The sequence below is a fragment of the Abramis brama genome, assembly GCF_963993115.1.
Source record: "Abramis brama genome assembly, chromosome: 25".
Classification (NCBI taxonomy): Eukaryota; Metazoa; Chordata; class Actinopteri; order Cypriniformes; family Leuciscidae; genus Abramis; species Abramis brama.
Genome location: NC_139987.1, coordinates 2,840,745 through 2,866,612, shown reverse-complemented (window position 1 = coordinate 2,866,612; position 25,868 = coordinate 2,840,745). Strand labels below are relative to the sequence as shown.

Here is a 25,868-nt window from a genome sequence, read left to right as displayed (position 1 = left end):
TTGACTATATCCAAGTGTTCTTATTACTACTGTATAGATTTCATACTCCATTGCTATGGAAATAAGCCTGTTGTTCAACCTGATGATGCCCTCGGGCGCTTGAGTAAATAAATAAATTAAATTTGTGGCAACCGTTGTGAGCAGTAAACTTTCTTTTAACAAGCCGTATATACTGATGTGATGACCAGTTATAGTTTTAGTGCTAGTAAGCCTATTTAGAGGTGCGGATTAATTCAGGTAGGACTGTGTGTAGACATATTTTTATTATGTGTATTATGAGGTGGTCCGCGAAAATTCTTGATTACAAATAGTGGTCCACACACACAAAAAGTTTGAAAACCCCTGATTTAAGCAATTTTGAGCGTGGCATGTTTGTTGGTGCCAGACGGGCCGGTCTGAGTATTTCACAATCTGCTCAGTTACTGGGATTTTCACGCACAACCATTTCTAGGGTTTACAAAGAATGGTGTGAAAAGGGAAAAACATCCAGTATGCGGCAGTCCTGTGGGCGAAAATGCCTTGTTGATGCTAGAGGTCAGAGGAGAATGGGCTGACTGATTCAAGCTGATAGAAGAGCAACTTTGACTGAAATAACCACTCGTTACAACCGAGCAGAGGTGGGAGTAAGTCACACATGTGCAAGTCACAAGCAAGTCTCAAGTCTTAACCTTCAAGTCTCAAGCAAGTCCAAGTCAATTTTGTGAAAAGCAAGTCAAGTCAAGTCAAGTCACTGCTTTATGTCAAGCAAGTCAAGTCAAGTCGTAGCTTGGGTCACAAGTCACTGGCAAGTCATACAAACGTTTGATGATTTCACTGAATTTATATATTAAAATAAGTTAAAACTACAGAAGTTGTGGACTATGGTTTTATTTGCAACATTTTTTTTTAAATATGCATTTCCACATACAGCTGAGTGGTTACTACAATAAAAATCTAAAATAAATAAAATTTCAAACTACATAGCCTAAAATGTAAATGTAACTGAAATCAGGCCAGCATTAAAGCATGAAAAAATAAATATGCCTCAAAAATTGCAGAAGACCATTAAAAGGTATTAAACAATTCACAATTCAAGTATAATGGTTCCCATGCCACCAAATGGCATTCTTCAAACTGGCACCCCCTTTATATAAGTTATATATTTTTAATTATGAAGTTAAAACCGCCAATAGGTGGCGCCAAATCACCGTCTTAATCTACGAGTCATAGAACTTAGAAGCATTCAACTGATTTGTTCAAAACGGCAGATTCGTTCTGGAACTAAGCAACTAGGTCACTGAATCACAAATACGCATAACTCTTTCCTTGGCTTGTCTGGAACTATTGTCATTGGAGAAATAGAGCAAAAACAGAGAATATTTGGAATATTATGTCTAAAATGTCACATCACAATATTCACTCTTTGTTTACTGAACTGTTTTATAAAATCATTATCACATTTGCAATCGCGCCAATATTCTAATATCATATGTTATATTTTGGGTGCATATTAATTCTGCTGGCATTTTGCCCCCAACCCCCTGATAACATCTAACCCTGTTTTAAGAGAAACATAAAACACGACAAAACATTAACAGTTTTCTATGTTGTTGTTTGTCATTGGAAAGAACGACATATTTGGCTTTAAAGCATGATTTGAAAGAAATGTGGCAAATGTTATACAAAACGTATGCCATCATTAATTATCATTTGAATACTGACAACATTACGCTACATTTGAAAACATAATTGTGTATAAAGAGGCATGCTGTTTTGACCAATATTCTCTCTAGATTTAAAGATAGTCAAATTAACTATAACAAACAGGTTAAACCAGCCATAGCTTACTTTTAGACGTGGTGAATGAAGTTCGACTGTTCGAGGTTGTGATGGTCGTCCGATATCCCTTGCCTGTGCGTACAGCATATCTTCTTGTATAAATATGGTCAATTTCTAGTGTTTATATCCAAAAAGAAACGATGCTGGGAGATGTTTTTGTATTTAGCGCGCGCTCACCGCGATGTGTGTTTTTTCTGGGCTTGTGCAGCGTCACGCAATCACGCAGAATCTGATGACTGGTGTCAATGGTTCCGTTGCTTTCATTTTGTTCATCAATTGATGTTGCGATGATTTATATAAAAATGTATATCAAGTCATTCTCGAGTCATACTGTTCAAGTCAAGTCAAGTCTCGAGTCATTGGATCTCAAGTCAAAGTCAAGTCGAGTCATTTTCTTAATTTAGTCAAGCAAGTCTCAAGTCCTTAAATTTGCGACTCGAGTCTGACTCGAATCAAGTCATGGAGTCAATGGAGTCCCCCATCTCTGCAACCGAGGTATGCAGCAAAGCATTTGTGAAGCCACAACACGCACAACCTTGAGGCGGATGGGCTACAACAGCAGAAGACCCCACCGGGTACCACTCATCTCCACTACAAATAGGAAAAAGAGGCTACAATTTGCACGAGCTCACCAAAATTGGACAGTTGAAGACTGGAAAAATGTTGCCTGGTCTGATGAGTCTCGATTTCTGTTGAGACATTCAGATGGTAGAGTCAGAATTTGGAGTAAACAGAATGAGAACATGGATCCATCATGCCTTGTTACCACTGTGCAGGCTGGTGGTGGTGGTGTAATGGTGTGGGGGATGTTTTCTTGGCACACTTTAGGCCCCTTAGTGCCAATTGGGCATTGTTTAAATGCCACGGCCTACCTGAGAATTGTTTCTGACCATGTCCATCCCTTTATGACCACCATGTACCCATCCTCTGATGGCTACTTCCAGCAGGATAATGCACCATGTCACAAAGCTCGAATCATTTCAAATTGGTTTCTTGAACATGACAATGAGTTCACTGTACTAAAATGGCCCCCACAGTCACCAGATCTCAACCCAATAGAGCATCTTTGGGATGTGGTGGAACGGGAGCTTCGTGCCCTGGATGTGCATCCCACAAATCTCCATCAACTGCAAGATGCTATCCTATCAATATGGGCCAACATTTCTAAAGAATGCTTTCAGCACCTTGTTGAATCAATGCCATGTAGAATTAAAGGGATAGTTCACCCAAAAATTAAAATTCTTTTCATTTAAGGAAGATATTTGGAAGAATGTTTGTAACCAAACAGATCTCGGTCCCAGTCAATGGGGACCGAGATCTGTTTGATTACAAACATTCTTCCAAATATCTTCCTTTGTGTTCAGCAGAACAAAGAAACTCATACAGGTTTGGAACAACTTGAGGGTGAGTAAATGATGACAGAATTTTCATTTTTGGGTGAACTATCCCTTTAAGGCAGTTTTGAAGGCGAAAGGGGGTCAAACACAGTATTAGTATGGTGTTCCTAATAATCCTTTAGGTGAGTGTATATATAGTGCCGCCTCGTACATATAGATCTGCTATATCTATTCTGCCAAGACCAAACACATTAACATGGTCATATCCATTAGCATGCTATAAATCTTCTGAGAGTTGTCATGATAGAAATATGTTTGATATAAATGTTTAAAAAAAAAAAAAAGAATTTTACCTTACTGGAAATCGATAAGAATCAGAATCGCTAAAATTAAAACGACCAACAAATGAATGACCGTTTTACCTGTACGAAGGACAAGCACAAAGCAAAGCTTAATGTTGAGCACTGATTCAATCATGAAAGCTTACTCTAGTAGACTGGCTGAACAAAACTATCAAATACTACAGTCTGATTCTTATCTTGGAATAATGGTTACTATTTCACTTTAAAATCAATAGTAGGCAGTATGCATTATATAATGCATAGTATTCAGCAAGTAAGCTATTATTCAATTTCAAACACGTGTCTCTGGAGCCTTCAGTAGCTTAACTCTCCAGTCACATGACACAGACAGCTTAACTACACTGTGAAGACTGTCATTAAACATCATCCGGTGTTTGGTCTTATGAAGCCTCTTGCACGTCACACTACATGATAAATCACTCACAACCATAGTGCACAAAACAGAGATATGCTTTAAAAATGACGATGATATTTTCAATTTAAAAAAAAACAACAGTTTAAATTGTAATAATATTTCACATGACTGTTTTTGCTGTATTTTTGATCAAATAAGTGCAGACTTGGTGACTTTTGAACTGAATTGTATCCATTTCTCATTTGACTTTTTAAAGGCAAAAAACTAATTCACAACATGAAACCTGCAGCAAAATGTTGGAATTGCATAGAGCGAACATCCTATTTTCAGATCCAGCATTTAGGAAACTGTGACAGCTTTTTCCTGATCACATGCCCACTGTTGAGCTCTAAAACCAGTTCTGGCCTTCGTTCTGCTGAACTGACAGACGAGGGGCAGTGCACAGCCCTCCTTCACACAGACATTCACATGAATTCACAGCCCGTGTGACATACAAGATTAATGCAAGTGCAACACGCCTCTCATCTGTATTCCCATTCAGCATTCGTTTTCGATCTTTCTGACTTTCCCAAACAGTGTTTACTTTCAGAACGAGCAGACATGATTTTATGATCAAGCAGCAAGCGTCAAAACTCGAGAAGAGTTGGGGAATGTGCTACAAAACGAATTATGAAGAGTGAGGCCTGTGGGGATCTTAGACCTAAAGCCAGAAGAAAACTATTCCTCACTCAGGACTGAAGGTGTACTTCTGCTTCGTTCCCTTTCTTCAGTCCACAACTTAGTGTGTTTGTCAAAGTTCATGAACTTACGGTCTGGAGTCACACACAGTGCGTAAACAGACAATTTCACTCGTGACTGCAAATCAGTCATATGGTGGCCTCAAAAAGTGTCCGGACACTTCAGCCACAGTAAAACATTTCAAAACAAGTAGCATTTACTTTAAAATCAGCATGAAAACAAAATGGATAATTCTTGTTTTGTTATAAATGATTTATCGGTGCATGTCATTATTGTAAATTCATGAGGCTCATAATCTTGAATCAGAATAATTTCCCCTCCGCTTGCATCTCTCTCTTCTCTGATGATGAGGGCGGGGCAATAACCTGTCAATCACAGGAGATCCACCAATAGCTTTAGAGAAACAGAGCACAAGCTCAACTTATAGCCTACTTGTGGTCACTCAGCTCGGAAACCTGTGAACTTCATGGCTGTTACAAACATGAACACCCATAACTCAATGTTTTCTTATGCAACCATATGCATGGGAGTTTCAAACAATAAATGATAGGAAATTAATTCATAAAAGGGTCAGTCACAAAAAGCATCGTGTTTTAAAGATTTTTGCTATTTGTATTGTCAAATAAAATACTTATGATTGACTTAAAGAGTCTAGTCACTGGGAAAGTCGTATGGATAACAGTGATTTGCAACAGCATTTGCAAAACACAAGTTGTGAAAAACACATCAGTGAACAGATTTTTGAGCTTTTCTTCTGATTTGGACCTTCTTGTTTAGATTTATCACCATAAAATTATTGCTATTTCAGAAAAAACTGAAAATATCTAAAACTGTTTCCAAGGAAACTGGATAAGGCAATTATCACAAAACAGTGAGTTAATTATTTACTTGTTTTTACCAGGAAAATATGCATTACCCAACAGGACAGAGGAACCGGCCTTGTGTGTCATCCTAACATTACATTTACACTAGAGCTGCACGATTAATCGCTAAAAGATCGAGAACTCAACTCAAACTCCCACTAAATGACGACAATTCAGCTTTGTCTATTAAACCTTTGACGAGTACGATCACAGCGAACATTCAGAAGGCAGTTGTCATGTGTTGGTATGAAACAGCTTCACAAACGGTCTCTTCAACCACACAGAAGTATCATTATCAGTCTTAGAAAAGCTCAGATTATTACAGAAGAACTGGGATAAAAGTTTATAGTTCGGATAAAAACACTGATGTCGACGGAAGCAATGAAACAAGTGAAGTCTTTGAGTGAGTCGTTGAATTATTCACTTAAGATATTCATTCAACAACGCTGATACATCCAGTCATTTAAATTATCACATAAATTAATGTAACATTTTTTTAAATAGACTGCAGCAATTAACATTTGTCAGAACCTCAAGTAAATTACATGTTATTTTGTTTACTTTGTCTATTCAGAATCTTGAGAAAACCGTAATCTCGATTCTCAATTTATCCAGAATCGTGCAGCTCCAATACAATTTATTATAAATATTTTTTTTAAATCCAGTTTTCCCAAAATGTTTACAGTGTCAAAATCACAAACGCGAGTTTCTGCTTATTAACAGTAATACGCAAAGACACACCAAATTTGAGCAGTAAAAATATTGCTGAACCTAAATACAGCCCATGTAAGCTTCCAATCTTATTCCATCCATCTTTAATACTAATGAAGTACAGATAAAAATAAAAAGCTAAAATTATATAGAATAGTATTATTAATATGAACTAAACAACAATTCCCAGCATTTACACTAAAATGAAATATCCAATAAACAGGGAAGCCACAGTGCAAATGTGACAAGAGTGAATGTCTGTGAAAAACACAATAAACAATGGAGTCGGAGAGTGTCTCAGCCTCGCTCTACACAACTCTATTGTACAGGAACACAGACATGATACACATCTACAGCTTCCACTGCACACACACTCACTTTAATACTACTGTTATTATAATTCATCTATAGCAATGCGCCATCACGTGATATATATATATGCAAATCCTTCGTTCTTCAATTTTCACCGTAACTTCCCTTTTCCTTTGAGCCTAAATTTAGTGTCAGATTTCAATTTTTTTATTTTCTGCGTGCAACACACATCATTACAAATAACTGAAAGCTTGGAGATCACATGAATTTAATTTCATACTCATTCATCAAACCTCTTGGCTTCTTACGCAAAACACCAGAAAAATATATATGCTGATGTTTAGATTGTTGTACGTTATTTTTATTATAAGCAAAAATGAAAAATAAATGCACTCTGTTCAACCCACAAAAAAATACTGTGATGGTATAGATCAACTATGGTATATCATTACCAATCTACAGGTATTATACTGAATAATCACCATATTCATGGCATTTACATGCAACATAGTACATGTCCACCATGGTACAAGACCAATAAACCATGGTATTAATATGGTAAATAGAAAAACAAATCATGTTATGGATGCATGTTCAAAGACCAAGGTAGCACTACAGTTTATATTCAAAAACATATTAATACCATGATTTATATATTTTTTTAAAACACTGGAAAAAAAAGGAGTTGGATTTACTTTGAAATGGTCTCCATTCAGAAATTACAAGTACATTTAAAAAACAATTACAACGGAATGGCAAATAAGACATTGAATTAAACGTGAAATGTAAGTATTTTCTGCCTGGTAAACGTACTCCAGTAATCTTTGTTTTATTTACAACTTCGAAGACTATTTTACACTGAAGATGTCTATTAGATATTACCGTGGCACCATTGATTAAAAAGCGTGGTATTACCACCATGGTGCTGCAAACTGATGAAATTCCACTGTTTGCAGTTTGAAGCTGGATAAACGTTACTTGGTTTCCAGACACATAATGCCACTGTTCCACTGGCCCGCGTCTCAAACACGACTGTCGCCTCCCCCGGGCTCCGCTGTGAGCTGTGGCAGTGCTCCCCGCAGACAGCGGGTGTGTTTGTGACGGATCTCACCTTCTCTCCTCCTCCAGTAGCAGCACCGCTGCCGGGGTGGATCAGCGCATCTGCGCTGCGGCTCGACGCGCTCTCCTCGGCGGCGCACAGCGGGTGGCGGATGTCCTGGATGTTCTTCTGCCCGGACGAGGCCAGGGATCGCGGGGTGCCAACACTCATCGCGCCGCTGCTGCTGCTGCTGATCTCTGATGATCGCGCAGGTGTTTTTATTTCACTGAGGCAGCGAACATCTGTCAGCTGACTCCCACCGCGCAGAAGCGGAACTGCACTCATCAGCTGACTCGAAACTGCGACGTGCACTTCCGGAACGCGTCGCCTCTTTTCAAATTAAAAGTAATCGTTTCTTCTCTTAAAGTCCCCCTGTAGTCAATCATTTTATCCCTTAAAGGGATAGTTCACTTTGAAATAAAATGTTGGTATGTTTTAGCTTACCTCAAGGGCATCCAAGATGTAGGTTCTTTTTTTCCGCAGTAGTTTCAATTTTGATATTTTTAGGTCAAACCGTTCTTGTCTGTCAGTCATATAACGCAGGTCTATGGTCACTTTCTCAAAGAGCATGCACAGTGAAGTCCAAATTAAACAATTCCCCATCGTAAGTACACATTGATGGCCTAAGACACGTAACGAGCAGTTTGTGTGAGAAAACGAACAGTATTTATATCGTTTTTACCTCTTGTACACAGCCACATCCAGTGATCTGAGGGTGCGGGCGCTTCGGTCTGCACAAGCGCCGGAAATGATCTCTCGTAGATCTACTTAGGACGTAGCGTAGGAAGCGTCGTGACGTAGAACGAAGTATAGCTAAATCAAACGCTACGTCCTACGTCATACGCTGGCATCTATCTCCCGTGAACGCGCGTCGACCATTGCCGGAAGCCAGTTATTTTAATTTATAAAGTTTTAAATATGTATATTTCTACGACAAAACCGCACGGATTACCCTCAGAAGGCCTTCGGTTATCCCCCTGGAGCCGGATGGATTACTTTTGTGAAGGATGCATGCACATTTTTGGGACTTGAAGGAGGTGGACCCCATAACTTGACATTATAACCACTGAAAGATCTAAGACATTTTCTAAAATAACTGAAAATGTGTTCGTCTGAAAAATGATTGACATATGCATCTCGAACGGCTTGAGGGTGAGTAAATCATGGGTTTAATATAATTTTTGGCCGCACTATCCCTTTAAGCGTTTTTTCCTTGAAAAAAAATATTCATGCCTTAAAATAGCTTGAATTTGTCTCTTGATTGCATCACCCTTGCCTCATTTAGTATACTTAGTATTCTATATTTAGTATTCTATCAATATGCAAATGAGCCCCGCCTCCACTCACTCACTCAGCTCAGAGATCCACTCATTGACGATCACAAGTTTGTGACGTCAGAAACACCAGCGATTTCAAATCATGTTTTTGAGACTGTCTTTGGTTCACTGCAGTTTTAAGGAGAAAATACTCAGCAATGGTGTCGACTTATGAATTTACACATGGTTTGTCTTAAAGCATTAAAAACACAGCATAGGCATATTAACAAACACATGGGGACTTTAAAAGTTTAGGATGCACTGAGTGATCTAAAATTCATTCCTGATACGCACATATTTCTTTCTTTCTTTTTTTCCCACTGGTTTGAATCCAAGGTATGATTCAGTTGAAGCTTTTCAAAACTCTGATTCAATCGAAACAAAACAATTAGCAAAACTCGATTAGCTCGAAACGCCACAGGCGTACACACTCCGCCCAAATGTACAGGCAAATGACATATTTTCATGAAAATGCAATCTGTTAAAAGTATTCTTCAAATAATTAAATACCAATAAATATAAAGTTGCTGTCAAATTTGTGTTCTTTTATTTCAATGTGTAATGCTTGTTGTGTGTGTTGGTATTAGGCAGGACATGGAAAACTATGTCAATTATCCAAGTATCATTCTTCTTCTTTTTTTACACATGTGCATAAATGTATTAATTTTGTACTTTCATTACAAAACTGGCCCACGGAATGTTTTGGAATGTTTCTTTTTTATTATTATTACATTATACATTAATATTATACACGTTGAAATGCAAATGTTGAACAATATGCACGCAAAAAAAGAGAGAGAAAAAAAAAACAAGAATAAGAGAAAAACAACTACAGAAATAAATAAATAAAAGTCCTGTGGGTAATTATACAATTCAGAATAAGGGTACAGTTAGGTAAAAAATAAAATAAATAAATACAAAAATACATAAATAAATGTTTCGAAACAAGGTTTCGCCGATTTGATGTATCAAAGCCTCGTTTGTTGAAATCACGTGACTTGGTGAAGAAAGCTAGAAAAACAGCAACCTTATTCAAAATTGATCTATACAAGTATATGTAAACTATCCAAAGCTCTGTTCATCCTGAAGCAATGAAAACTGCATTTTTATATCCGCGTTTTGTGGCCTCATGCGGTGTAAATGTATTACATTGTTTCCTTTTTGCTACCCTGGTTACCTTTTTAGACAAGCTCCGAATCTCTGATTCGGAATAAAGGAGTCGAAAAGGTTCAGTGGGACTCATTTGTTCACCACCACACCGGAGCTTCATGAAGCTCGCGTCAGTAATACCGAGCGCCACCGCGGGCGGCAGTAACGCGGCACTGAAGAGGCTCTGCCTCTGGCTGAAGTAATACACACAGAAGAAGAAGAAGAAGAAGATCCCACGATTCCTCTTGTCCACGTGCGCTGATGTCCTGCGCGAGGAGAGGACTGGGCTTGATCAGTAAAAGGTAGAGAACGGTTTAATATTCAGTTCAGTCGACTAATTTTACATTTAGAGATTGAAGATTTGAACTGACCCAATGATTAAACACACTACCCATCTGACCCTGACTCAGGGGAAAGATTATCTTCTCTTATCATGAGGGTCGATCTCAGTCTTCCTCTTCATGACTCTGAGGAGAGTGTTTCTGCTCTAACCTCTCTCTTCTGCTCTTCTCCTTTCAGCCCTGGCTCGTGTGTGTGTGGAGGACTCTCGACATCTGTGTTTGAGCAAGAGACACCGTCGTCCGCTAGTGTTTGACTGGCTTGTACTTTTGTGTTCAATTCAATAAATTCCATACATGAACAATCTTTCGGTGGTGTGTTGTTTTTGGACTCTGATTCGTTGTTGAGAGTATTTTTAATGTTTTTTTGAAATTTAAAATAATTATGAAAATGTATGTTAAGTGTTGTGTGGACCACAGGATGACTAACTTAGCGGTCTAAAAAATAAAGGAAATGTTGGCCAATGCCGAAGCTTATGTTCTGCAGATCTTTACGACTTTGTTCAATTAAGAAAAAAGTTTGAATGTAGTTATAACAACAATATTGTTGAAGTGTGGGGGGAATCGAAATATTAATCTTAAAATAGGCAGAAACAATTAGGTTCAGTATTACCAATAAATAAAAAACACGGATAGCTGAAGATTAACTATATGGTGCTGATGATAATATTAAGCTCCTTCAACCCTCATAGTAACATTGTAAGAGCAAAAATGTTCAAATAAGCATTTACTTTAATTTATAGTATTAGTACACCGTCTAATAACCGTCTCTTTAGACTTACCGTAATTCTGATGCGCGTGTCCTCATCGTGTGCGCGTCCTCCGGTCCAGCAGGGGCGCTGTGCACGCGCTGTGCACGAACACCGTCAGAAGAGCGAGACTCGCGCATGATGGGGACGCGCTTGAAGGTGAGAAACAACAAACATTTACAATATTGATGTTTTCTTACATTTTTTATTATATGTAATATGTTTTCTAATAGTTTCTTTGTCACGTTGCTTTTTTTATTTAGCTAACACATTGTATCTGCTATGTTTGTTAGCAAACTCAGTGACTGCGCTGCTGTTACTACATTGATACAATTTTAAAATGGATTAATCTTTCTATTAAAAGGTGTTGCGGGTGTTCAAAGATCTGCACAGAACAAGAAGAGATGTGTTTAAAGAAGACGGCAGAGCTCTGACGGGTATCACCGAACACACACACACACACACACACACACACCAAGAACTCATATGCTGCTCTACAAGTTACCTAACGTGTTACACTGACAGTTTTTATTAATGTTTATCCATTTTATTATTATTATTATTTGTTTAATTTAATTCCTGCCCCGTCTTTGACAGTGGTTTTCAATTGTTACGTTCTGAATAATAAATAATTTAGAATTTGCATTTCAGTGTATTTTATATAAAAGTCTGTTTCTGTCGCATGGGGTGTCTTGATAATGTTAATGTCTGATACACGGCTTCCCCCCTCTGGACCTGAAGCTGCCAGGGTCAAAATCAATGAAGAATTCAAAAGGAACAAGAATGAAGCATCAGAAGAAAATATTAAAGAGGTAAATAAAATAAATCACACGAGAGCCAAATGTTGAATCAAATGTTATTTGGGTAACAATGAGCAAAATATTTGTACAGCTTTTATTCATTTTTGTTCAAGTGCACAGTGCATTGACTAATATTATCACACACAACATTTGATCTTCTAACATCTATTAGTAAATGCTGAGATTATCATGACCTACTTTTCATTTTTAGTTCATGTTAACTAATGTTGACAAATTAAACCTTATTGTAAAGCGTTAGTTCCTTTTATATTTTCATTTTATTTAGTTTTTCTTAGTTTTTTTATGTCTTTGCAGTTAGTTTTAGTTATTTTAGTACTTCCTACTAAACAAAAATGCTAAATGTTGCATTGGTAAATAAAATAAGTTATAGTTTCTTTTACATTTTATCTCATATCTACAGTGGTATGGAAAAGTTTGGGCACCCCTGTAATTTTTCATGATTTTCCTTTATAAATCATTGGTTGTCTGGATAAAAAAATTCAGTTAAATATATCATATAGGAGACAAACACAGTGATATTTGAGAAGTGAAATAAAGTTTATATGATTTATGGAAAATGTGCAAGAGTTATTTAAATTAAATTAGGCATGTGCATAAATGTAGGCACCCTTGTCATTTTATTGATTTCAATACCTTTAGCACTAATTATTAGAACTCAAAATTGGTTTGGTAACCTCAGTGACCCTTGACCTCCATACACAGGTGAACCCAATCATGAGAAAGGGGATTTAAGGAGGCCAATTGTAAGTATTTCTCCTTACTCTTTGCATTTTCTCTGAAGAGTGGCAACATGGGAGCCTCAAAACAACTCTCAGATGACCTGAAAACAAAGATTGTTCAATATCATGGTTTAGGGGAAGTATACAAAAAGCTGTCTCAGAGATTTAAGCTCTCAGTTTCAACTGTGAGGAACATTGTGAGGAATTGAAAGACCAGAGGCACAGTTCTAGTTAAGGCCCGAAGTGGCAGACCAAGAAAAATCTCAGATAAGCAGAGGCGCAGGATGGTGAGAACAGTCACAGTCAACCCACAGACCAGCTCCAAAGACCTACAACATCATCTTCCAGGAATCAGTGACAAAGTTGAAGTTGCGCCGGGGCTGGATCTTTCAACAAGACAACGATCCTAAACACTGCTCAAATTCTACTAAGGCATTCATGCAGAGGAACAAGTACACCGTTCTGGAATGGCCATCTCAGTCCCCAGACCTGAATATTATTGAAAATGTGTGGTGTGATTTAAAGCGGGCTGTCCATGCTCGGAAACCATCAAACCTGACTTAACTGGAGATGTTTTGTAAAGAAGAATGGTCCAAAATACCTTCCGCCAGAATCCAGACTCTGATTGGAAGCTATAGAAAGCGTTTAGAGGCTGTTATTTATGCAAAAGGAGGATGCACAAAATATTGAGTTAATTACTCTTATGTGGTGCCTAAATTTATGCACATGCCTAATTTAGTTTAAATAACTCTTGCACACTTTCCATAAATCATATAAACTTTATTTCACTTCTCAAAAATCACTGTGTTTGTCTCCTATATGATATATTTAACTGAAATTTCTTATCCAGACAAACAATGATTTATAAAGGAAAATCATGAAAATTTACAGGGGTGCCCAAACTTTTCCAAACCACTGTAGATATTAAACTGTCACTCAGTCTGACTCAGGAGAATCACTAAGTTTGATATTTAATACGCTCTTTCTTCTCAGATGCTTAAAATGGCCCGATCAGTGGAGACCATCCTCCGTGAGAGTGTGATCCAGGTTGAGCATGTGGAGGAAAACAAAATCTGTGAGTGATTCGGGTGAATCTCAAAAACATGTTCAACCCGTATAAATAGACAATCAAGCTTGTTTTTAGCCAGTCAGTATTTCTTGCATGGTGGAATTTCCATGAAATCTAACAATATCCTCCCAAAATAGTTTTTCTGATTATTGAGTCATTACCGTATTAAAGAAGTGATTTTAAATCGGCATGTGTTCAGACAGTACAACAAATATTACTGATGTATACTTATCATTTCAATCGTATACTTTTTTCTTAAGTTGATTTATGTCATTAAATCATATACAATTTTTTTTTTTTTTACATTGGAGTGATAAGAACAACATTTTAATTAATTTAAGGTTGAAATATGACTAAACATCTTGAGTTTTGTTAGATGCATCCTAATTTTGACATTCAAATGTTTATTTTCTCGTTGCTTGTCTGTTGCAGTGTTGCGGCCCCGCGAGAGTCTCCTGCTGGAAAATGTGCCGTACTGCGATTCTCCCAGGAAAAAGACGTGATGAAAACAATCACTTTTCTTCAGCGTTTCTCCACGTCTCTGATACAGGACAGGGAAGGACATTAATGCGGATGATCCAGTTACAGCCATAATTACATAACTATAATAACTTATATGCTGGTTCAAAGCTGGTGTGATGTTGTTGAATTAAATGCAGTGAATTGTCATTTTGTAAATATTGTTTGCTGAGTGTTGAATAAAATGTGTTTCGAGATTATTGCAGTTCCTTTTTGGGTACAGGACAGATATACACTACATTTTTAGTAAAACCAAATAAATAAGTGGTAATATATTTTGAATACAGTTTAAAATGAGTAAACACTGGTGCTGGTAAACATGAAAGAAGTATTTATTAATTGATAATTGATTTGATATACAGGACAATTATGTAATGACTCTAATAATCAAGGTGCCATTAAAGGGGTTTACTCCTTCACAGTTATTATAAGTCACATTTATAAAAAATCACATTTTCCACATAATTCATTAACTAACTGAATTCTATTAATTCATATAAATGAGGCTCCATTTGAATTTACTGTCTTGAATATGAAAACATGTCTTTATAAATCAAATAATTTATAAAGTCTTGATCACAGTGAAGCATTTGAAAGGTTCATTAGCACAAAACCAGTCATTAACCACTGAAAGGAATGTGGAGACTTGGTGACATCAGAAGACGAGTTTCTTGGGCTTTTCCCACGGGAACGCGTCTCGTCCGAAGTGTCCATAGCAGGCAGTTTTCTGGTAGATGGGTTTCTTCAGATCAAGCTCCCTGTAAGGGGGAATTCATTCACACGGTCAAAATTCCCATAAATCTGAGGCTACGACTACACTAATCCGGTTTGAAAACACATTTTTCTCGACATTTCTGCCTTCCGTTCACACCAACACAGTGTGTTTGTCCAGTGAAAACTTATTTTTGAAGACGTTCTCCAAAGTGGACAAATTTGAAAGTGACATTTTTGCATTATAGTGTGGACTGTGAAAACTGACGCATGTTTAGTCATGTGACTCATGCATACTGGACCCATAGATACACTATATATGGACAAAAGTATTGTGACACACGACCATTACACCAACAGGGACTGTAACGACATCACATTTACATTCAAGACATTAATATGGAGTCGCAGCTATGACATCTTCACTCTTCCGGGAAGGCTTTTATAAGATTTTGGAGTGTTTCTGTGGGAACTTTTGGGAGTTCATCCAGTAGAGCGTTTGTGAGGTCAGGAACTGATGTTGGATGGGAAGACCTGGCTCACAATATCCGTTCCAGTTCATCCCAAAGTGTTGGATGGGGTTGAGGTCAGGGCTTAGTTTACACACCTGTGTCTGACTGAAGAAGATGAATTCAGGAATTAAGAGGTGCGTCCCAATACTTTTGGTCATATAGTGTGTATATGGTAATACTGTTATGGCTTGTCTCCAATTCATTTTCAGTGTTGTTCCATATAAATGTTACTTTGTACAATCTTCATATTACACTCCTGCAAAGATGATGTTTTAGGCCATACATGGAAGTTTTGTCATGTGATCTGAAGTCAGTAACTGAATAGAATTAGTAATCAACCCAGCACTGCTACACTATATGTGTGTACTTACTTGACAATGACCCCTGGCCTCAGGTCAAAGTTTTTCTGAACGATTTTTCGAATTCAGTTAGTTAATGAATTATGTGCAAAATGTGATTTTTTATAAATGTGAATTATAATAACTGTGAAGGAGTAAAACACCTTTAATGGCACCTTGATTATTAGAGTTATTACATAACTTTCCTGTATATCAAATCAATTAATAAACTCTTCTTTCATGTTTACCAGCACCAGTGTTTACTCATTTTAAAGAGTATTCAAAATATATTACCACTTATGTATTTGGTTTTACTAAAAATGTAGTGTATATCTGTCCTGTACCCAAAGAGGAACTGCAATAATCTTGAAACAGAGATTTTATTGAACACTCAGCTTAACAAACAATATTTACAAAATGCATTTAATTCAACAACATCACACCAGCTTTGAACCAGCATATAAGTTATTATAGTTATGTAATTATGGCTGTTACTGGATCATCCGCATTAATGTGTTTCCCTGTCCTGTATCAGAGACGTGCCTCGGTGTGGAGAAACGCTGAAGAAAAGTGATTGTTTTCATCATGTCTTTTTCCTGGGAGAATCACAGTATGGCACATTTTCCAGCAGGAGACTCTCGCGGGGCCACAACACTGCAACATATAATCATATTATTGTATATATATATATTATATGTTATAAGCAGATTATATTATAAGCAACGAGAAAATAAACATTTGAACATCAAAATTAGGATGCATCTTATAAAACTCAAGATGTTCAGTCATATTTCAACCTCAAATTAATTAAAATGTTGTTCTTATCACTCCAATATAAAAAAAAAAATCAGATTTATGATTTAATATAACATAAATCAACTTACGAAAAACGTATACGATTGAAATGATAAGTATACATCAGTAATATTTGTTGTACTGTCTGAACACATGCCGATTTAAAATCACTTCTTTAATACGGTAATGACTCAATAATCAGAAAAACTATTTTGGGAGGATATTGTTAGATTTCATGGAAATTCCACCATGCAAGAAATACTGATTGGCTAAAAACAAGCTTGATTTGTCTATTTATACGGGTTGAAAATAAATGTTCCTCATCCAGTCGTTCCAGGTCCAGGGTCATTGGCATTTTGTTCATCTTGTGAAAGAGTGGAATGTTGGTGGCAATCATTTTATAGCCATCATGTTGAGAAACATGATGGGTAGGTGGTGATTGGAGGGGTTCATTTGTGTCTGTCAGACAAATACAACATTTCATCCAATCAGTTTGCCTCTTGGCTGACATGGGATTTTCATTTGCCATTTTGGAGGTTTGTTGTCTGATTAAGGCCGAGGGGTTATCCTTTTACCACCTCAATCATAGACATAGTACACATTCAGGTATGGGATACAACTAGGTACGGGTCACCTACACCTAGCCCAATCATTCATCCAGTGCCATTTAAGTCCCGTGTGATCTGTACACCTTCCAGGTAAGCATACATGAGCAAGTCGTGTATTGCCCCACTTACCCTTGGCTTGGCTCTCCCGCGCTGGCACAACCTGTCAATTCAGGTGCGGCTATCTAACTACATCTATTACTAGCTAATTGATGAGGGGCTGTTAGACAGCATTTGGGACACTAAACTTAGCTATACTATTACTACTAGTCAAGAACTACAGTGTAAGTAAAACTAGATCAGCTGACACTGAACCCCATGCTGAGTTCCACAGCAGTGAAGTGTGAGAAACACTGGTGTGTGCCCTGGTTGTGTAATGACGTTCACTCTATTAAACAAAACCTTCCTGAACACATTAAATTGAGCTCTGACAGAAATAGTGGCCATCTTGAAAATGGTCGCCATCTTTTTCCATGATAATGTTCCTTTAAGAATATTTGTACCAAATTTCATGATAGCATCACCATTTGATAGCATCAGCCGTTTTCCAAAAAAACATTCTGAAGAGAGTATTTAAAAAAAAATATGTTATGCCTACATCACTGTTTGAACGATTGACATAATGAGCATTTGACAGAAATAGCGGCCATCTTGAAAAAATGGCCGCCATATTGAATTTTTGGATGGCCAACGCCTTTTTCCCAAAAAGTGACCCTTAGAGAGTATCTGTGCCAAATTTAATGCTTTTATACCAATTTGAACGATTCTCTTGAAATATGCCATTAATCTGCTGCACTATCTAGCTTAAAGAACAACTCCAGTGAAAAATGAACCTAGGGGTAATTAACACATGGTTACCGAGTCGATCGTTCCCTGCGATGCGTTTTCATGAAAATCGAATGTATAGAGTTTTATCTTTTAAAACAGATTAGCTCATAACACTAGTATATGGGGCACAGAGTAAGTAAAAGTAAATCGCTAGTTAATACCACTAACAAGGCTCAAAATAGCCTCACACTAACACAGTAGCATAATGAGGGTCCCTACATGCAAACCGAAGCATTGAGAACTTTAGACAGTACATTACGCGTTTACAGACAGGCGTCATCTTGGAAAACAGTCTCGACTAATCGAGTCACGAACGCCGTGCTAAGTGAGCTGGACGATAGGAATTACGCATAGTGAAATCTAACGTAGCACGGCGTTCGTGACTCGATTAGTCGAGACTGTTTTCCAAGATGACGCCTGTCTGTAAACGCGTAATGTTCTGTCTTTATAAACTATCTTCTTATTAAACTGTCTGTACACTTACAAAGTTCTCAATGCTTCGGTTTGCATGTAGGGACCTTCATTATGCTACTGTGTTAGTGTGAGGCTATTTTGAGCCTTGTTAGTGGTATTAACTAGCGATTTACTTTTACTTACTCTGTGCCCCATATACTAGCGTTATGAGCTAATCTGTTTTTAAAGATAAAACTCTTTACATTCGATTTTCATGAAAACGCATCGCAGGGAACGATCGACTCGGTAACCATGTGTTAATTACCCCTAGGTTCATTTTTCACTGGATTTGTCCTTTAATGGATTCCTTTTGTTATCAACACTTGAATGTGGCTAAGTTTCATTTAAAAAAGCAACATTGAGCAAAAAGCTGAGAAAATCATGTTTTTGTCAAAGACAACGTCCGGATGATGATCAGAACACAGATGGAGTAGATCGAGTTCATCAACACGCACAAAGCTTCAGTCCTGTCACTCGTCCTGGGTCGACAGTTCATTCAGTAACATGCAGTTTTGATTTAGATGCTGTTAAACGTTGATAATCGGGTTATTTTACATATGCATATGATTATATATGATATCGCTTGTTTCTGCTTTTCTTTGACTGTTTTGATCCTGAGATTCTGTTCTCTTCCAGAAGATGTGTAATAGCGCCCCCTATATTGTATAACAGTGAAAACATGGAAAGCTGGAAAATTCCGTCAATGGCGGGGAAAGAGTTAAAATCTTGGAATCATTGAGAAACCTTGAAATGTCTTAAAGATGGTATTCCCTTAAACACACAGATGCCCTGTCCACCGCTTCAGGATTACACAAACTCAGGTAAAGTGACGACACCTCCACAAGGCTGGCTTAAATGTGTCTAATTCCGTCCCCAGAGAACATTCAGGAGGTGAAACATAAGAAGACCCTGAACGGTCTGGGCTTCAGCTCCTTCATCTCAGAGCTGGACACGTCCCTCGACTGTGGCTCCATCGTGCGGATCAGAACGCTGTTCCCAGGTCAGCCTGCAGAGGAAAGTGGCCAGATTCAGGAGGGAGACGTCATTCTGTCGATTAACGGGCAGCCGCTGAAGGGCTTGTCCTATCAGGTAACCAGAGCTTGTCTTTAACCATTACAGACATGATGCGGATATTAACCTAAACCATGTGAAGGGCCAGGATTTGTTGATTATAGTCCAATTATTCCTTCCTGGGCAATCAAAGTGATGTCAGCCAAGACCATATTTACTATTAAACTGATATTTGGCCTGTGAACTCTGACCCTACAGCAAGTGTTGCAGTGTTTGAGGATTTCTCCTTCAGAGGTGCAGCTGGTTCTCTGCCGTCCTGCTCAAGGTATGGAGAGAACGCACAAGACCCACTATACACTTCATCTGATCTTTTTTATTTCATTTTATATGTTTGGTGATAATTATATAGACACACACACTCTCTCTCTCTCTCACACACACACACACACACACTCTACAGGTCAAAATTTTGGAATCAAATTTTAAATATGAAATACATTTTAATGTTTGTTTTTTTAAAGTAGGATCTTATTATAAAAGAACTTTAAAGAACTTGTTCTATTGTAATAATTGTTAAACTTTAATTTATTCCTGTGATCAAAGATTAATTTTCAGCATCATTTCTCCAGTCTTCAGTGTCACATGATCCTTCAGAAATCATTCTATGATGATTTGATGCTCAAGAAACATTTCTGATTATTATCAATGTTGAAACAGTTTGAGGTAAGATTTATTTTCTTAAAAGAAACTCATACTTTTATTCAGCAAAAACACATTAAATTTGATCACTGAAGACTGGAGTAATGATGCTGAAAATTCAGCTTTGCGTTACGGGAATAGAATAGAATAGAATCGGGCATTTATATAGCGCTTTCATATGTACTACTGTACACCCAAAGCGCTTTACAATCATGTCAGGGTCTCTCCTCAACCACCACCAGTGTGCAGCATCCACTTGGATGATGCGACGGCAGCCACAGTACAACGGCGCCAGTGCGCTCACCACACACCAGCTATAGGTGGAGAGAGGAGAGAGAGAGTGATAGAGCCAATTCAATGTAAGGGGATTATTAGGAGGCCATGATTGGTAAGGGCCAATGGTGTGTGGCCATGACACCGGGGTTACACCCCTACTCTTTTACGAGAAATGCCATGGGATTTTTTTAATGACCACAGAGAGTCAGGACCTCGGTTTAACGTCTCATCCGAAGGACGGTGCTCTTTGACAGTATAGTGTCCCCGTCACTACACTGGGGCGTTAGGACCCACGCAGACCACAGGGTGAGCACCCCCTGCTGGCCTCACTAACACCTCTTCCAGCAGCAACCTGGTTTTCTCAGGAGGTCTCCCATCCAGGTACTAACCAGGCTCAGCCCTGCTTAGCTTCAGTGGGCAACCAGTCTTGGGCTATAGGGAGATATGGCTGCTGGCAAAATGACACTTTAAGATCTATTCAAATAGAGAACAGTTATTTCACAATATGAATGTTTTTACTGTGTTTTTGATCAAATAAATGCAGCATTGGAGAGCAGAAGAGACTTCTTTTTAAAAATATAAAAAATCCTGATGATTCCAAACTTTTGTGCATTAGTGTAGCCTATGCAATGTCATATTTATGTATTTTTAATAAAATATTCAAAGAGAACAACGTCACTGAGTTGTGTTTACAGTAACTTGGAATCATGTTTTATGTTGTTAAGGAACACTTCCACCTATACCTGAGAAAATAGGCCAACTGACCTGCAGCTGATCCATGAAAGATATGAAGGTCTTCTCCTGGGAAGGTCAAAGAGGAATCCTGGTGCATTATGGGAGAGGATGGATCCTTCAGAGGGGTTAGAAAGTTCAAAACAGAGTGGAGCTGGACTGATTTTCCTTTAAGGAAGTTAATGATACGCATGAGTAGATGTAAAAGTAGAATTTTTCTATACAGCCAAATTGATTTCTGTGACTTCACTGAAATTCTTTGACAGGGAAAATCAGGTAACTAGTTCTTGCACTTCAATTTCCTCAACCTCTTTTTTTGTTGATTTTTTTTACGTTAAAATCGCAATGCAGACACACACACACACACAAAGACACGCTCTTAATGCTTTCTAGGGATAATCCTGAACTTGTAAAAGCAAGGTCAACATGTGAAGGATCTCTTAATCACACACACACTTAATCTAGTCACACCTTGACCAAACATGTTTTAGAGCGCCAGCCAGACTTTACTATCAGAATTACCAAAGCACTTTAAGAGAGCAACTAGAAGAGTGTCTTTTATTTGACTAAAAGAACATTTGTTTGTGTCTCAAGGTCCGTTAAGTGGGACTTAAAATACAAAAAGGAAGCAGACTGAGTGTTTGAAATCCTACAATGATGCCGATCCTGCTCCTGCTCCTTTACTTGACTGGATGAAAAGGCAAGTGTCAGTAAGCCCTTTTTTATTAATAAGCATTTTTTTAAATGATGCTTAAAAAAATCCATTCTGTAGAACAACAGATTTCCAAGCAGAATCAGTGCAGAAAACGTGAAAATATCTCTGGGTCTTAGTGTCCTGAATTGCTGTGTTAAAGAGGACATATTATGCCCTTTTACAAAGTCTTTTGCATCGTACTGTGACAGTTAATCAGCAAGTTAGATCGTTATACGAGAAACAACGCATCACTGTTTAGTTCCTGTCTCTATGAAGCCCCTCCTTCTGAAAAGCACACTGTGCTCTGATTGGTCGGCTGGATCAGTGTGTTGTGATTGGTCGAGCGCTTCGAGTGTGTTTGGAAATGTCCCGCCCCTTACTATAACCACCAGTTTAACACACTACTAACTAACTCAACCAGGCCCCGCCCCTTTATTCTGCATATTAATTATTCAAATGAGGAATATTGTGACGTGTTCGTTCACGGAAGAAACTCAAGACTACAATGGAGGCGTTTCAGGAGTTCAGAAACACTGACACTGATATAGAGAAGAACTTTGTGCTTTGAAACTTTGCAGAGATTTTTGAGGCTCAAACAGCAACATTACACACTAAAGAACGATGAACATGTAAATAAGCATAAAAGGACCGCTTTAATATATGATTGTCTTAAGGTAAAAGAATGCAAAAAAGTTCAAATGACTGAATGAATATACTGCCTGATAAATTAACTTTAGTTAACTCAGTCTATTTTATTTGCCAACAGCTCGAAGCTCAGTTCCTGCAGTTCCAGAGGATTTCCACTAGATGGCATTACAGCTTCAGAAACAAATCATGTGACCCAAACTCTAAATTGTTTGACTAATTTTTGTCTCTAAGAATGAGTTGTTTGTCTTTTTTTGTTCTCGATTACATTATTACGTAATGAATTCTGTATTAACTCTTAAACCATTATACTGAGCACACTTCACGCCACTTTGAGCTGGAAATAATCTTTCAATAGAAACTCTTTTAAAATGTCTTTCTGTAGCATTGACACTTACCCAGCGTTGCTAGAAAAGTGTGTAAAACTCTGAGCACCAAACAATGCTGAAGGCAGCTACACATTTACCTAAAAAGAAAAGTTATTATTTTTGGTGCCTTGCAGTCACAACAAGATATTACAACTTTTACAAATTTCAGATATGCCTGTTTCGATAACTGAATTATGTACTGTACGTATTAAATCTTCAGCCTTATCCTTAAGTTTACAATAAAGATTGAAATGTTTATAAATGTAAACTTTATTCTTTTTTTCAAATAGATAGATGAATTGATATGTTTCTCCAAGGGTTTCACCTCATCTTTATACTGGCTAATCAACACACACTCAACACACTGTTATTACTAGACAGTGATCAATAATATCTCTGAGCTTCTCAGTTCCTCAGCTTCCCGAGGAGAAACATCTGCAGAATCCATTAAAGGACCTGCGGGATCTCAGCTTATTTTTACAGAGCCGCTCTTGCCCTGAATTATGTGTCCATCCCGTCAGAAAACACACACGGGACTTGAACAACCGCTGAGGTCGCTGACATCACGGCTGGGAAACCTTTCACTCAATCTGTCATTAAAACTCAGTTCTTTCAAGAGTTATGGTAAGGGTTACTCTACACCAGTGTCAATGACTAGTTACTTATTAAAATGAATTAATAATAATCCACAGCTGTTGAATCTGAGAAGCTCACAGGAAACAAAGTTATCATGTGGCTTCATAATTACCCATCATGCCCTGCAGAAAATTAGTTCCTGTTTCTGTCAAACGCTCAGACAAACACAGCTTCTCTTCACACTTGACGTGCACTCAAAGAAGCTTGTTAGTGTTGGTTGTCTCATTTGTCGGGTTGTGGATTCGTGGAATATCTGAGATGTGATGTATAATTACCTGGTGGTAGTGTGAATTAGCCATAACATATAACAGTCAAGGGGCCCAGTTACATGTAACATGTAACTGAGGGCCCAGCGCAAACATCACTGGGCCCCCAGCTGGTGAATGTGGGAACTTACAACAACAACTACAACACTCCTCACTGGGCTTTTGACCATGAGAATAAAATTTGGAGACGCCATAACAATTTGTTTTATTTAAATATTACTATTATTATTAATTTATAAAATATGTATTTTGAAATGTAAAATATATTTGTAACCCTCTTTCTCTCTCTCCGCGCGCTCACTGGTCTCTAGCACCGCCGCTGCCGCTCTGCGTTGTGTTATGTATGTTCGTGGGTGGTGGTAGAAAGCGGGGATTCAGACACAGAGGGGTTCGGGATCGTGGCTTGACCGTTTATTCCACAGCACGGCATCTATAGTGTTGATAACATGAACTCAACTTAAGTTTTAAACTAGCAAAGTACATTTCAATGCACATGCAATTCAACAGCAAGCTTGTGCTGCTTATATGACCATAAATAGCTTTGCATTAGCCACCATGCATTAATCACATTTTAAAGGAAAAACAAAACAGTTTAACTCTCTGCATTACTCTGCATTTAGGTCTTAAGCAGTTTAAAACACAAAATATCTCAATAAACTGAACTTTAGTGCGATAACACCACATATATTTTAATTTTACATTGCTTTTTTCCACTACCATTAACCTGACTTACCAATAGTGTTGATAACATGACCTAAAGAAGAGGGTATCAACACTACGGTACTTCAAGAGGCTCAAACAGCGCTAAAGGCACTTTAATTTGTCCTAATACAAGTGTTATAGGGACACCTTGTGGACAACACAATATACTGCCTTACATATTGATAATTTCTACTTTAATTTTTATCATAAATACGGGTAGCCTATATACATACAATACCGGTCAAAAGTTGGGAAACATTACTATTTCTTATGGTTTTGAACGAAGTCTTTTATGTTCATCAAGGCTGCATTTATTTGATCAAAAATACAGAAAAAACTATGCTGTGAAATAATTTTACAATTTAAAACCAAATATTCCATTTCATCAAAGCTGAATTTTCAGCATCATTGCTCCAGTTTCCAGTGTCACATGATCCTTCAGATATGAGGATAGAAAAAATAGAAATGTTTTGTAACAATATAAGTGTCTTTACTTTCACTTTTTATTCATTTAACATCCTTGCTGAATATAAAAATACATTAATTTCAAAAAAGGGAGGAAAAAATTACTGACCCTGAACCTTTTAATGGTAATTGTTACAAAATATTTCTATTTTAAATAAATGCTGTTCTTTTTAACTTTTTATTCATCAATGAATCCTGAAATTTCTGAAGGATCATGTGACACTGAAGACTGGAGTAACGATCCTGAAAATTCAGCTTTGATCACAGGAATAATTTATAATTTAAAGTTTATTAAAATAGAAAAACTTTGTTTTAAATTGTAATAATATTTCACAATGTTAAATTTTTGATCAAATAAATGCAGCCGTGATGCACATAAGAGACTAATGTAGCCTACTATGTGACTAATTGTAATGTTTCCTATCCTAACTTTTGACCGGTACTATATGTATGCATGACTAAATTTAATTTACTAACTCATAATATTATAATATTGAATAAATAAATAAAAAAGTGTGGGTATTGAACCAGGCTGAAACCATATACAATTCATACTAAGCCATTCAAATTGACATGATAAAAAAAAGGTTACTCGTCCTTTTTAATGTGAACTTCATTTTTTTTTTTTGAGTTACGGCATGTATATTTCCCTCATATTAAATATAAAACGAATGTGTAGACTGATATTTTAATATATAGTCTGGACTAGTTTATTACGGGAGCATGGATTTATAAACAGACGTTTCAATAGCCTATTAAATGCATTTTGTGAGAATTTATATTTCAAGTTTTTACTGCAAATGTCACGTCCATAACGTCCATAATGTACCCCCCCTCCCCCTCCCCCCCCCCCCCAA

General features: G+C 37.4%; 3 protein-coding genes and 1 long non-coding RNA gene across 8 annotated transcripts in view; 2 read left to right on the top strand and 2 right to left on the bottom strand.

Moving 5' to 3' along the window:
• The window catches only part of snx30 (sorting nexin family member 30), a 41,501-nt gene extending 33,626 nt beyond the window's left edge, over positions 1–7,875 (bottom strand). The window contains exon 1 of one of the 2 annotated variants that reach the window (XM_084104814.1): positions 7,608–7,875. In XM_084104814.1, coding sequence (XP_083960940.1) covers positions 7,608–7,766 — 159 coding nt within the window. In that variant the 5' untranslated portion in view covers positions 7,767–7,875. The remainder of the gene's footprint in view (positions 1–7,607) is intronic. The other variant, XM_084104813.1, reaches the window with a different exon arrangement.
• Positions 7,876–11,120: 3,245 nt separating this feature from the next.
• lyrm7 (LYR motif containing 7) lies at positions 11,121–14,475 on the top strand. The gene is made up of 5 exons (XM_084103761.1): positions 11,121–11,306; positions 11,512–11,584; positions 11,889–11,959; positions 13,681–13,762; positions 14,189–14,475. The coding sequence occupies exons 1-5, from the start codon at positions 11,286–11,288 to the stop codon at positions 14,257–14,259; spliced, it is 318 nt and encodes a 105-aa protein (XP_083959887.1). The 5' UTR covers positions 11,121–11,285; the 3' UTR covers positions 14,260–14,475.
• Positions 14,476–16,219: 1,744 nt separating this feature from the next.
• Positions 16,220–24,257, bottom strand: LOC311076796. Of its 2 annotated transcripts, none has more exons than XR_014604711.1 (4): positions 24,119–24,257; positions 22,973–23,040; positions 21,269–21,403; positions 16,220–16,490 (listed from the first exon to the last, which is right to left on the bottom strand). It is a non-coding gene; the product is annotated as an uncharacterized lncRNA (long non-coding RNA). The 2 variants fall into 2 exon arrangements; XR_014604712.1 differs by having other exon boundaries at positions 21,269–21,353.
• LOC311076795 (putative protein FRMPD2-like) lies at positions 18,779–22,982 on the top strand. Of its 3 annotated transcripts, none has more exons than XR_014604709.1 (5): positions 18,779–19,606; positions 19,787–19,853; positions 21,229–21,363; positions 21,830–21,935; positions 22,708–22,982. XR_014604709.1 is itself a non-coding variant. In XM_084105219.1 (3 exons), the coding sequence occupies exons 1-3, from the start codon at positions 19,373–19,375 to the stop codon at positions 21,276–21,278; spliced, it is 351 nt and encodes a 116-aa protein (XP_083961345.1). In that variant the 5' UTR covers positions 18,779–19,372; the 3' UTR covers positions 21,279–21,813. The 3 variants fall into 3 exon arrangements, 1 of the variants encoding a protein (XP_083961345.1); XR_014604710.1 differs by having other exon boundaries at positions 22,696–22,982; XM_084105219.1 differs by lacking the exons at positions 21,830–21,935; positions 22,708–22,982 and having other exon boundaries at positions 21,229–21,813.
• Positions 24,258–25,868: the final 1,611 nt, after the last annotated feature.